General features: G+C 39.3%; 1 protein-coding gene across 1 annotated transcript in view; it reads left to right on the forward strand.

The window, feature by feature from the left end:
* POLR3B (RNA polymerase III subunit B) overlaps positions 1-12376 on the forward strand; it is a 115274-nt gene that overhangs the window by 23561 nt on the left and 79337 nt on the right. Inside the window, exons 10-11 of the mRNA XM_068970372.1 lie at positions 2314-2436; positions 10060-10179. Coding sequence (XP_068826473.1) covers positions 2314-2436; positions 10060-10179 — 243 coding nt within the window. The remainder of the gene's footprint in view (positions 1-2313; positions 2437-10059; positions 10180-12376) is intronic.

Below are 12376 nucleotides of genomic sequence, written 5' to 3' on the forward strand. Positions count from 1 at the left end.
ACAAAAAAGTTTTTCAAAACAAGCTGTACGCTTAAAATATTAAGTTTAGTGGATTTAACCCCCAAAGTTGGTTCATTAGTTATCTGTGCTGAGTAACAATCGCAGCAGAGTCTCTGTTGGTCAGGGCTTTGGGCCTTGCTAGACTTAGTCCTGGCTCAGGGTCTTTCATGAGGCGAGGTGTCAGCTAAGGCTTCAGTCATCTGAAGACTGGATTGGAGCTGGAGGTGGCTGACTACCAGGGTAAGAGACCTGGCTCCTCACTGCTGGCCCTTCCATGGGAGCTGGAGTGTCTCCATGACATGGCCACTGGTCCCCAGAGGAGCCAGCAAGAAGCTGCAGTACCTTTGTGACCCAGGCTCCAGAGTCATACGGTGGTTTCTACCTTTTATCTGTAGAAGTGAGTCATTAAGTTTAGCCCGTACCCAAGCAGAGGTGCATCTTGATGAGGGTGAAAGAAGAGAGTGAAAAAGTTGGCTTAAAACTCAACATTCAAAAAACTAAGATCATGGCATCTGGTCCCATCACTTCATGGCAAATAGATGGGGAAGAAGTGGAAACAGTGACAGATTTTCTTTTCTTGGGCTCCATAATCACTGTGGATGGTGACTGCAGCCACAAAATTAAAAGACATTTGCTCCTTGGAAGAAAAACTATGACAAACCTAGACAGCATATTAAAAAGCAGAGACATTACTTTGCTGACAAAGGTCCATATGGTCCAAGCTATGATTTTTCCAGTAGTCATGTATGGATATGAGAGTTGGACTATAAAGAAGGCTGAGCACCAAAGAATTGATGCTTTCAAATTGTGGTGCTAGAGAAGACACTTGAGTCTGTTGGACTGCAAGGAGATCAAACCAGTCAATCCTAAAGGAAGGACTGATGCTGAAGCTGAAGCTTCAATACTTTGGCCACCTGATACAAAGAGCTGACTCATTGGAAAAGACCCTGATGCTGGGAAAGACTGAAGGCTGGAGGAGAAGGGGACAACAGAGGATGAGATGGTTGGATGGCATCACGACTAAAAGGACATGAGTTTGAGCAAACTCTGGTAGATGGTGAAGGACAGGGGAGCTTGGTGTGCTGCAGTCCATGGGGTCGCGAAGAGTCGGACACCACTGAGCAACTGAACAACAGCAACTGTCCTAGCAAGCTTCAAAACTTTCAGTAAGCTTACATCTGATCCTAAGATATCCAAATTGAATTTGTATGATACAGACTATTAAAATTCAAATGCAGAGTGGTGGAATGTGGAGCTGGAAGGGACCTGGTTTGCCCTGTCATGACAGAAATGAAGAAAGTCAGGTGGAGGAGGTGATGTGCAGTAGCAGTTGTCAGGCCTGTTGACATTCTCTGTCAGCTTTGAAGAGATGTCCCTTCCATTGTGCCCAGCGTGATGCTCTCCGTGTTCTGCATCAGACTCAGAATTTGATTTTCCCTGTCTTGTGTGTGGAGAAGAGCTAAGAACTAGACCATCAAAGTTTAATAGACGAGTACCCCTGGTTCTCTTTCTCTGCATAGGTAAAGGAAGAATTTGAATACAAATGTAACTTTTCCCCTAACTGCTTAGAAGTGGATTACTTTTCTGCCAGGATAGGTTTAGTGAGATTATGCTCTATTTCTTGATGTGGCAGAATGCCAGGCAAATGTGTGAAGGAGTGAGCCTTAGGACGACCATATGGAATCTACAAAGACCTGCGTTGCTGGCTGCCACCTTGAAACACTTAAAGATAAAGGGGTTTTTTAAACCTAAGGGTGTTCTTGGTTTTATAAAAATCTCATTAAAAACCTACAGAAAGTAGAGCTTGATATCTCTAGAATAGTGAGGTAAAACATCCTCTAGGAAAAATTCTTCGAGCCTAAGGGTGCATGATTTGACAGTTCTCAGAAAATTTTGTCTTGGGGCAAAACTCTTTGAGGGTTCTGTTTATTTCCCGCCACGCATATTTTCTGATTTACTGCTCTTTGCCTTTTGTTTTGTTTTGTTTTCTCTTTTTTCAGTTTGCCTTTGTAATTGTGACCAGGGTCTCCACTCTACCGCCCCACTTCCTTGGATACTTATAAATTGTAGGAGATAGTACACATGCAGAAAGTGCTTGAGAATGTTTGTTTTTCTTCTTCCTCATCAAAATTTCTGTTTCAGGTTCTTCTGCAGCTTGGGCTGTGACTGCCAATGCCAGATGGCACCGTTTCTGAGAAAAGAGCTAGCTTTTGCTTAGAAGTAATACCCACAAACAATGCCAAATTAGCATAAGCAAATGTCAGTGAGTTAACACAAAGCCCACACTCTTTCTATCTTTTCTTCCCTTCCTAGGCCATGGGTGTTGAGAGTGACCAGGAAATTGTGCAGATGATCGGAACAGAGGAGCACGTGATGGCTGCGTTTGGGCCCAGTCTGGAAGAGTGCCAGAAAGCTCAGATTTTCACACAGATGCAGGTGTGTCTTTTCACGTTGTCTTTCACTACGAAAAGGAATTAATTGGCGATTTAATGCTGCTCGTCGCTAAAGCATCAGATGCAGTGACTTGGGGGTGGAGACTTGGGGTGGATGTTGGGGAGATGGGAGTAGTGGTCAAGGAGCTTCTTTGGCTCATCATTTGAGGGATTGGAGGAGTCTGCCTAGACAAATTATCAGCTTTGGTGTCCAACTTTGAAGCGGAGGGACCAAGAGGCTTTTGTTTTAATGTAATAAATAGCAAGTACTCTTCTGTATTTGTCTGGTGACACAGTTTTTTAAACTACAGCACCTCTAGTGTAGAAAGCTTTTTTTTTTTTTAACGTCTTTCTCTTTAGTATTCCTTTTTATTCCCTGCTTCGAGTTGCTTTCAGCATCCAGTTGTATGTGGTCTCTATCCCTTTTGCTGAATTTTCAATGTTTCCAGCAAGAAAGACCCAGGCTCAGAACCCATTTGCCACTGCAGAGCCTTCATTGCCCTGCCTTAAGCACTTCCAGCTGGAACCTGTGGATTTTAGGACCAAAGATGAAGATAGGGAACTGTATATATGCTTTGTTGTTGTTTAGTCACTAAGTCCTGTCTGACTCTGCAATCCCATGGACTGTAGCCTCCAGGCTCCTCTTCAGTAGGATTTCCCAGGCAAGAATACTGAAATGGGTTGCCATTTCCTTTTCCAGGGGATCTTCCTGAACCAGGGATCGAACCCACATCTCCTTCTTGGCAGGTGAATTCTTTACAAATGAGCCACCTTGGAAGCCCCTTTATATGTGCTAAACATAATCAAAATAATTAGACTTCCCTTCCCATGTCACAGGTAGCCCTCGTAGCCATACTCAGGATTTTTAGTTACATGTTAGTAAGGTGCTTTGCTAAGTATAAATCAGTAGTGACCTTCCTCATAGCCATCCTGGTAGGTAGGATTTCCCTACTATAGAGAAGCACAATGGGCAGTTCTTACTTATCCATGTATACATTGTCTATTCTGTTAGGTTGCTTAAATAAGGTATAAACTCCATGCTGCTTTTTTCTTGTCACCCAGGATGTTTTTAGAGATAGCATTTTCCTTATATCTGTTGTATGTGTTCTGAAAAATGAAATGAGTCCTGATATTTTCATAGACTGAACCAAACATTTAGGAAGGTTGATTGTCATATGTAAGTACACATAAATTCCAAAGCAGAAAATAGTAAGAATTATTCTTACCACTGCTGCCTTCTTTTTCTGTAGTTAATTAACCAGTCAACTCTAGTTATCAGGCAGGCAGCATCAGGAGAAGTTGTTTCGATTTCAGTTCAGTTCAGTCACTCAATTGTGTCCGACTCTTTGTGACCCCATGGACTACAGCACGCCAGGCCTCCCCTGTCCATCACCAATTCCTGGAGTTTCCCCAAACTCACGTCCATTGATTCGGTGATGCCATCCAATCATCTCATCCTCTGTCGTCCTCTTCTCCCACCTTCAATCTTTCCCAGCATCAGGATCTTCTCAGATGAGTCAGTTCCTCACATCAGATGGCCAAAGTATTGGAGTTTCAGCTTCAGCATCGGTCCTTCCAATGAATATTCAGGACCGATTGCCTTTAGGATATATCCGAGGGATTCTCAAGAGTCTTCTCCAACACCACAGTTTAAAAGCATCAATTCTTTGGCACTCAGCTTTCTTTATAGTCCAGCTCTCACATCCATACGTGACTACTGGAAAAACCATAGCTTTGACTAGATGGACCTTGGTTGTCAGTGTCTCTGCTTGTTACTCAGCTGTCTAGGTTTGTCATAATTTTTCTTCCAAGGAGCAAGTGTCTTTTAATTTCATGGCTGCAGTCACCATCTGCAGTGATTTTGGAACCCCCCAAAATAAAATCTATCACTGTTTCCACTGTTTCCCCATCTATTTGCCATGAAGTGATGGGACCAGATGCCATAATCTTAGTTTTCTGAATGTTGAATTTTAAGCCAACTTTTTCACTTTTCTCTTTCACTTTCATCAAGAAGCTCTTTAGTTCTTCACCTTCTGCCATAAGGGTGGTGTCATCTGGATATCTGAGGTTATTGATATTTCTCCTGGCAGTCTTAATTCCAGCTTGTGCTTCTTCCAGTCCAGTGTTTCTCATGATGTACTCTGCATATAAGTTAAGTAAGCAGTGTGACAATATACAGCCTTGATGTATTCTTTTCTCTATTTGGAACCAATCTATTGTTCTATGTCCAGTTCTAACTGTTGCTTCTTGACCTGCATACAGATTTCTCAGGAAGCAAGTCAGGTGGTCAGGTATTCCCGTCTCTTTCAGAATTTTCCACAGTTTATTGTGATCCACACAGTCAAAGGCTTTGCCATAGTCAATAAAGCAGAAATAGATGTTTTTCTGGAACTCTCTTGCTTTTTCGATGATCCAGTGAATGTTGGCAATTTGATCTCTGGTTCCTCTGCCTTTTCTAAATCCAGCTTGAACATCAGGAAGTTCACGGTTCACGTACTGTTGAAGCCTGGCTTGGAGAACTTGGAGCATTACTTTGCTAGTGTGTGAGATGAGTGCAATTGTGTGGTAGTTTGAGCATTCTTTGGCATTGCCTTTCTTTGGGATTGAAATGAAAACTGACCTTTTCCAGTCCTGTGGCCACTGCTGAGTTTTCCAAATTTGCTGGCATATTGAGTGCAGCATTTTCACAGCATCATCTTTTAGGATTTGAAGTAGCTCAACAGGAATTCCATCACCTCCACTAGCTTTGTTCATAGTGATGCTTCCTAAGGTCCACTAGACTTCACATTCCATGATGTCTAGCTCTAGGTGAGTGAGCACACCGTCGTGATTTTTCACTGGGTCATGAAGATCTTTTTTGTATAGTTTTTCTGTGTATTCTTGCCACCTCTTCTTAATATCTTCTGTTTCTGTTAGGTCCATATCATTTCTGTCCTTTATTATGCCCATCTTAGCATGAAAAGTTCCCTTGGTATCTCTGATTTTCTTAAAGAGATCTCTAGTCTTTCTCATTCTATTATTTTCCTCTATTTCTTTTTATTGAGGAAGGCTTTCTTATCTCTCCTTGCTATCTGGGAACTCTGCATTCAAATGGGTATATCTTTCCTTTTCTCCTTTGATATTTGCTTCTCTTTTCATAGCTGTTTGTAAGGCCTCCTCACAGAACTTTTGTCTTTTTGCGTTTCTTTTTCTTGGAGATGGTCTTGATCCCTGTTTCCTGTACAATGTCACGAACCTCGGCCCGTAGTTTTTCAGGTACTCTATCAGATCTAATACCTTGAATCTATTTGTCACTTCCAAATAGTGACAAATAGTTGTAAGGGATTTGATTTAGGTTATACCTGAATAGTCTAGTGGTTTTCCCTACTTTCTTTAATTTAAGTCTGAATTTGGCAATAAACATTTCATGATCTGAGCCACAGTCAGCTCCCAGTCTTGTTTTTGCTGACTGTATAGGGCTTCTCCATCTTTGGCTGCAAAGAATATAATCAGTCTGATTTCAGTGTTGACCATCTGGTGATGTCCAGGTGTAGAGTCTTCTCTTGTGTTGTTGGAAGAGGGTGTTTGCTATGACCAGTGCCGGTACGTTCTCATGGCAAAATTCTGTTAGCCTTTGCCCTATTCTATTTTTGGTCTTCACGGAAAGTGAACTATTTGGTGAACATGCATCTTCATTATAAACTGAAATTACATTGTAATTATGTGAAGGGAAAATGTCAAATACTTAGGAATTGGCTACATTTGGGGAGATAACACTCTGTGCTTTAAAGCTGTGTAATGCCTGGAAGAACAATTTACCTTAATGATAGCCCAATGGATTTAGTGAGATCCAGTATTTATATTATTGTAAGCATCATCATTGCTGGTCAGATAACTCTTATCATTGTTAAGCTGTTTGAGCAGGAGTTAAACAGTGGGTTGGAAGATCATTCATTTATTCCTCTTAAATAAGTATGACAGAAAATATTGGCTAACTACAAGTTACTAAACTGGAGAAGTTCTTTTAAAAATGAGAATATGTGATTAGCTAAGAAAGACAAACGTATCTCACGTGAGACAAACAGGAAGTAGAAGTTTGAGATGGCTTGTTCTCTGTGTGCTGGATTAAAGCAAATATTAATTATTTGCAACTGATAAAAGGTTACAGAAGCACAGGTAGTCCAAAATGGTTGATGACTTGAACATATGAGTTAGGGCAACACAAATATTCTGTTATTCTAAGTAAAGATGTATTACCTTACGTAATGGAACTTGCGACATGGCACTTCAGTAGGTTGTTTAAAGTACATGTTTTGCTTTGCTTTTAATGCCTCCCTTTTTAGTGACTCCTCCAGTTATTCTGCTCATAAAGCCCTTTTGCTGCTACATTTGTCACAGATGTTTAACGTTATCATTGCCAGGGGCTCTGAAAAATGGAGAAGAAATTAGTTACTACCTTTTTGGAAGGAGAGGATACACCAAGGGTAGCATCTTGGCCTGTTTATAAAGCCAACTGGGCTCTTACCCCAGCCCTGACACTGTGTAGCCCTGGCAACTGTATCAGCTATTCTAAGGAAAAGTGACTTTGTGCTGCATCAGAAGGCGCCCCTGTATTCCTCTTTCTTCCTCAAGGAAGTGAAGAATCTTTAGTCTCTTTCCCAAGGGAATTGAAAGACCAAAGTAATAAAGACAGCTAAGTTTAGGGAAAACTGAAGTGCCTCTCTATTCCTTGTTCCTACTATCTGCTGACTTGCTTCAATCAGTTACTTAGTTACTACTGCTTGCTTTGTTACTGCAGCTTGTTTTAAAGGTCTTAGTTTGTCTTACTCTCTGATGGCCTTGTTTTTTTCTTTTTTTAAACCAGGAAGGTTCTAGATTTGATCTAGATTTGATCCAATCTTAACAGAGATGTTCCATTCAGTTTCAGGGACTATTTTAGTTAGGAATCAAAAAAAAAAAAAAGATGACAAAATGTATAGTAAGTGAGACATACAGGTAAGTAGACAGAATACAGTGCGATATGAACACAAATGGAAGTACTCAGTTATTTATATGTAAGGAATTAAACAGCAGAGAAAAAGAAGTGGGGTTAGGAAAGGCTTCAAAGAGGAAATGGTACCTGATCTAGGTTTTGAAACATGGAAAAGAAATTTTCCCAGGCAGGAAACTGGCAGCAGGAATTCCAGGATAAAGAATCAGGGATCCCAGTCCTTTCTTATGACTAAATGGAAACCAATGTTTTGGTATTTTTTTTAATGCATTTATTCCTCTTACAAAACAATAAGAACCACATGACCTTTTCAGACTTTTTTTATGGAAAAATTTCTAGATATAAAAAGTATACAGAATAGTATTATGAACCCCTATGTGCCTGTCACCCAGCTTCAACGTGAAAAGCACTTTGCCAGGGACTTCCCTGGTGGTCCAGTGGCTAAGACTCCATGCTCCCAATGCAGGAGACCTGGGTTTAATCCCTGTTCAGGAAACTTGATCCTGCATGTCACAACAAAGATGGAAGATTCTGTGTGGTGTAACTAAGACCTGGTGGAGCTAAATAAATAAATATTAAAAACAGAAAAACTTTGCTATTCTTGTTTCATGTAAAGCTCTGTCTCTGCCTCACCTATTCCTTGGTTAAGTTTTTAAAATTTCTTTATATTTGGGGGAAAATTTGCTTTACAGCATTGTGTTGCTTCCTGCTGAATGGCAACACAAATCAGTCATACGGTTAGTTTTTAATATTTCACTTTTTAGGTAAAGTGTGTATAAACATAATATACATGTCTTAATTGTATACTTTTTATAAGATACAGAATATTTCCATGACCCCTGAAAATTCCCTCATGCCTCTTCTAATCAGTTTCCACTTCCATTCTCGTTTTTCCCCACTTTTGTTATTTTTTTCACCATAGATTAGTTTTGCCTATTCTAGAACTTTAGATAAGGAATTATGCAGTATATACTTCTTGTTTTGTCAGCTTCTTTTGTTGAACGTATTGACTTAGATTCATCCAAGTGTTTCCTCATTATGTCGTGTATCCATGTTCTTCATTCCTTTTAACTGTTGAGTAGTGTTCCACTGTATGAATATAACACAGTTTGTTATCTTTTCCTGTTGACGGACATTTGGTTTGTTTCACTCTTTGGCTGTTATGAATAAAACTGCCATAAACACTCCTGTCTAAGTCTCTGCCTAGACAGTTTGGCCTTTCTCGTAGATAAATACCTAAGAATAGAATTGCTGGATCAAAATGCAGCTGTGTGGAATAGTACTCAGCCGTTAGAAAGAATGAAAGAATGCCTTTGCAGCAACATGGATGGACTGGAGATTGTCATACTGACTGAAGTGTCAGATGGAGAAGGAGAAATATTGTATGGCACCCCTATACGTGGAATCTAAAAAGGAATGAATGATGCAAGTGGACTTACAAAACAAACACTCACAGACTTAGAGAACAAACTTCCAGTTGCTGATGGGGAGAAGGATCGGGGAAGAGATAGTTAGGGAGTTTGGGACTGACATGTACACACTGCTATGTTTGCAATGGATAACCAGCAAGGTCCTGCTGTATAGTATGTGGAACTCTGCTCAATATTATGTGGCAGTCTGGTTGGGAGGGGAGTTTGGGGGAGAATGGCTACATGTATATGTATGGCTGAGTCCGTTTACTCTTCACCTGAAACTATCACAACAGTGTTAATTGGCTAAACCCCAGCCCAAAATAAAAAATTAAAAAAAAAATCAGTTGTGTATGTAACTTTTATTAAGTCAGAACTGCCAGATGTGACAGTACCATTTTGCAGTCCCCTCAGCCATGCCTGAGAGTTCTGGTTGCTTGATGTCCTCACCAACATTCATTATTGTTAGTCTTTGTAACTTTAGCTGTTCCATTTTGTTTTGGTGGTATTTCATTGTGATTTTGATCATGCACTTTCCAGATAACTAATAACGTTGACTACTTTTTGTGTGCTTACTGTCTTCCTTTATAGTTGAAATCATGTAAATCTTCTGACTGTTTCAACACTGTTTTCAGCTATTCTAGGTCTTCTGGTTTTCCATAGAAATTTTGAAATCCAGTCAATCTGTGTTTGTTAACAAACCCATCAGGAGTATAATTAACAATAAAAATACATCTTTTGGTCAATCTGGAGAGAATTTTAACAGCAAGCCATCTTTAACTATATTAAATGTTCTAGTCAATGAAAATAGCATAACCCTTAGTTTATTTAGGTTTTGTCTTCTCACAGCAGTACTTTGTAGATTTCAGGATAGAAGTCATACATGGTGTGATTCCTTTTTGAGGAGAGAAAGTACTCCCCCTCCCCCCAAAAGAATACTCACCCAAAGTGTTAACTGTCGACAGGATTCTCTTTGGGTGGAGGATTGATGACCAAAATACTTATCTCCTTTGTATTTGCTAAACTTCCTACAATTGTCCTGTATCAATTTTATAGTAAGAAAACAAATTATAAAAAGAGAACTATTTTGTCATTGGTTTATGACAATTTTTTTTTAAACTAGGACCAATTCAGTTTCCTTTATAAAGGTCCTTGTCTTTTTTGCTTATAGTGTTGTGTATGGGTAGCTACTAATAAATTCTCTCTGATGTCATTCAAACATTATTGTAATATATTCTGTTTTTAATAGGCATTAAAATATATAGGGAACAAAGTCAGAAGACAAAGGATGTGGGGAGGTGGCCCAAAGAAAACCAAAATAGAAGAAGCAAGAGAGCTCCTGGCTTCTACCATTCTGACCCACGTACCAGTGAGTAAATCCTTTGCAATTGTGAATACTGATCATTGTGGGATCCATGAACTTCTGTTTGAGTACAAGTTTACATTAATTGAAGTCTAGTTCCATAAGAAAAGAGAGAAGCCTAAAGAGGACTCTCCGATGGACTGCCCTGGAAATAATCTTCCATCATCAACAGTTTATTTGTACTTAGAGAATGTTAGCTATATTATGTCATCATCTGATCCTTTTATTGCCTTGATTTCTTCTTTCAATCCAAAATTTTAGTTTTTTCTTTGATATTCAAATATATATTAGCAGTGCTGCTAGATTTCACCTCTGAAGGTCAGACATGGTGTCTTAGATATTTTTAAATAAATTAAAAACAAGCTTACAGTGCCTTGCCTATATGTGTAACTTTTTGGAAAATTGTGGTAAAACATACAAAAAATAACATGTACTCTTTTTATGTGTATGTTTCTGTGGAGTTATGTACATTCTCACTGTTATGTTACCATCACTACCATAGATACTTATTAAAATATTAGATGGGCTTATCTTCTAGACCTTGAGCTCACATTGTCCAGTTTCCTTCACTTAGAATGCAGATGCTCAGGTCCAGAAAAGCTGGATGATTTTTCTTGTCATCCAGCTGGTTAGTGGTCAGAGAGAGTGAGCTAGAATCCCATCTTCTGACCCTTGAACTAGTGCTTAATATTTATTTTTATTGACTTATTATTAAACAGAGTTCAGCCATATTGGCAAGAGTCATTCTTCCCCTACCCTCACTTAATACATATGTACTCTTTCTAAGTTATAAAATTGTTAGTCAGACTTATCTTGTTAACCAAATAGTCTGGTTTATGTTGACATTTAGCATGTGTATTATTCACAGATGATCTAATTTGATAATTGCACACTTTACTTTCAGGGGCTGATTATGAATAATGAAAAGTTGAGGGAACAGTAGAAGTGAACTGTGACCACCTACACACATGAAGATACAACTTTCTTAGTTTGAAACACCTTGTTAGCCAAATAATGCGGGTCTATGACTTTGCCCTTTTGCTGCCATTTGTGTGTGCCCTTGATCTGATTCAGAGAATTAGGAAAGTAAAACAAATTTTATAATACAAATTCTTTGTAAGCAAGCCTATGAAATATTCCTTAGAATTGACAGAAACTTAGACTACTCTCAGTACTCATTGTTTGGGATGTAGAGAAAGAATTTACCTACTCATCTAAGATTTTTGTCTGTCCAAATAAACCAGTGCAATGATTTCGCCAGTTTTGATTTAACTTACTGATTGGGCTAGATTCATTTATGTAGATTTCAGTTGTACAAGAGAAAATTGAATAGAACATTTGCAGCAATTTACTTATCAATCTGTTCATTTATTCCATAGATATTTGCTGAGTTCTGACAGTGTTTTAGTCCCATTCCTGTTATTTATCGCTGCACAGCAAATATTTCCAAAACTTAGTAGCTTGAGATAACTGTTTATTGCTCTCTCTCAGGATTCTCAGGTCGAAGGGGCTCAGTGATAGGGAGGGAGGTTCTTTTTTTTTTTTTAGTTTTTATTTATTTAGCGGCATCAGGTCTTACTTGTCGCACATAGCTCTAGAGCACATGGGCCTAGTCGTTGTAGCTCACAGGCTTAATTGCATCACATCATGTGGGATCTTAGTTCCCCAGCCAGAGATCAAACCTGTGTCCCCTGCATTGGAAGGAGGGTTCTTAACCACTGGACCACCAGGGAGGTCCCAGGAAGGAGGTTCTTGACACGAGTCTTATGAAGTTGCAGACAGATAGCAGCTGAGGGTGGAGTCATCCAAAGGCTTGACTGGGCTGAACATCAAAGATGTGTCATGAGTCACATCTCTGACTCCTCACTGCCTTTCCCAGTGGCCCTTTTCTCCCCAGCAGAGTGTCTGAGACTTCTCATTTGGTGCTTCAGGACTCTTAAAAGGAAAGAAGTGGAAACTACTAGTTTACAAGCCAACTCAAAGATGGTGATTAACTCCACCTCTTCATAAAGGAATGGTGTGAAACATATAGGGAGGAAAGGAGTTGATGGTGGTCATCTTTGAAGAAAAACTGCCACAAGTATTGAGTACAAAGATGGAAAGTCATCATCTCAGCTTTTAGAAAGTCTATAGACTGCTTGAATTTTTTGAATAAGGAGAATTGTAACAATTCATTTTTTTCTTATTTAAATATTATAGCTGT

The sequence above is a fragment of the Capricornis sumatraensis genome, chromosome 4, assembly GCF_032405125.1.
Source record: "Capricornis sumatraensis isolate serow.1 chromosome 4, serow.2, whole genome shotgun sequence".
Taxonomy (NCBI): Eukaryota; Metazoa; Chordata; class Mammalia; order Artiodactyla; family Bovidae; genus Capricornis; species Capricornis sumatraensis.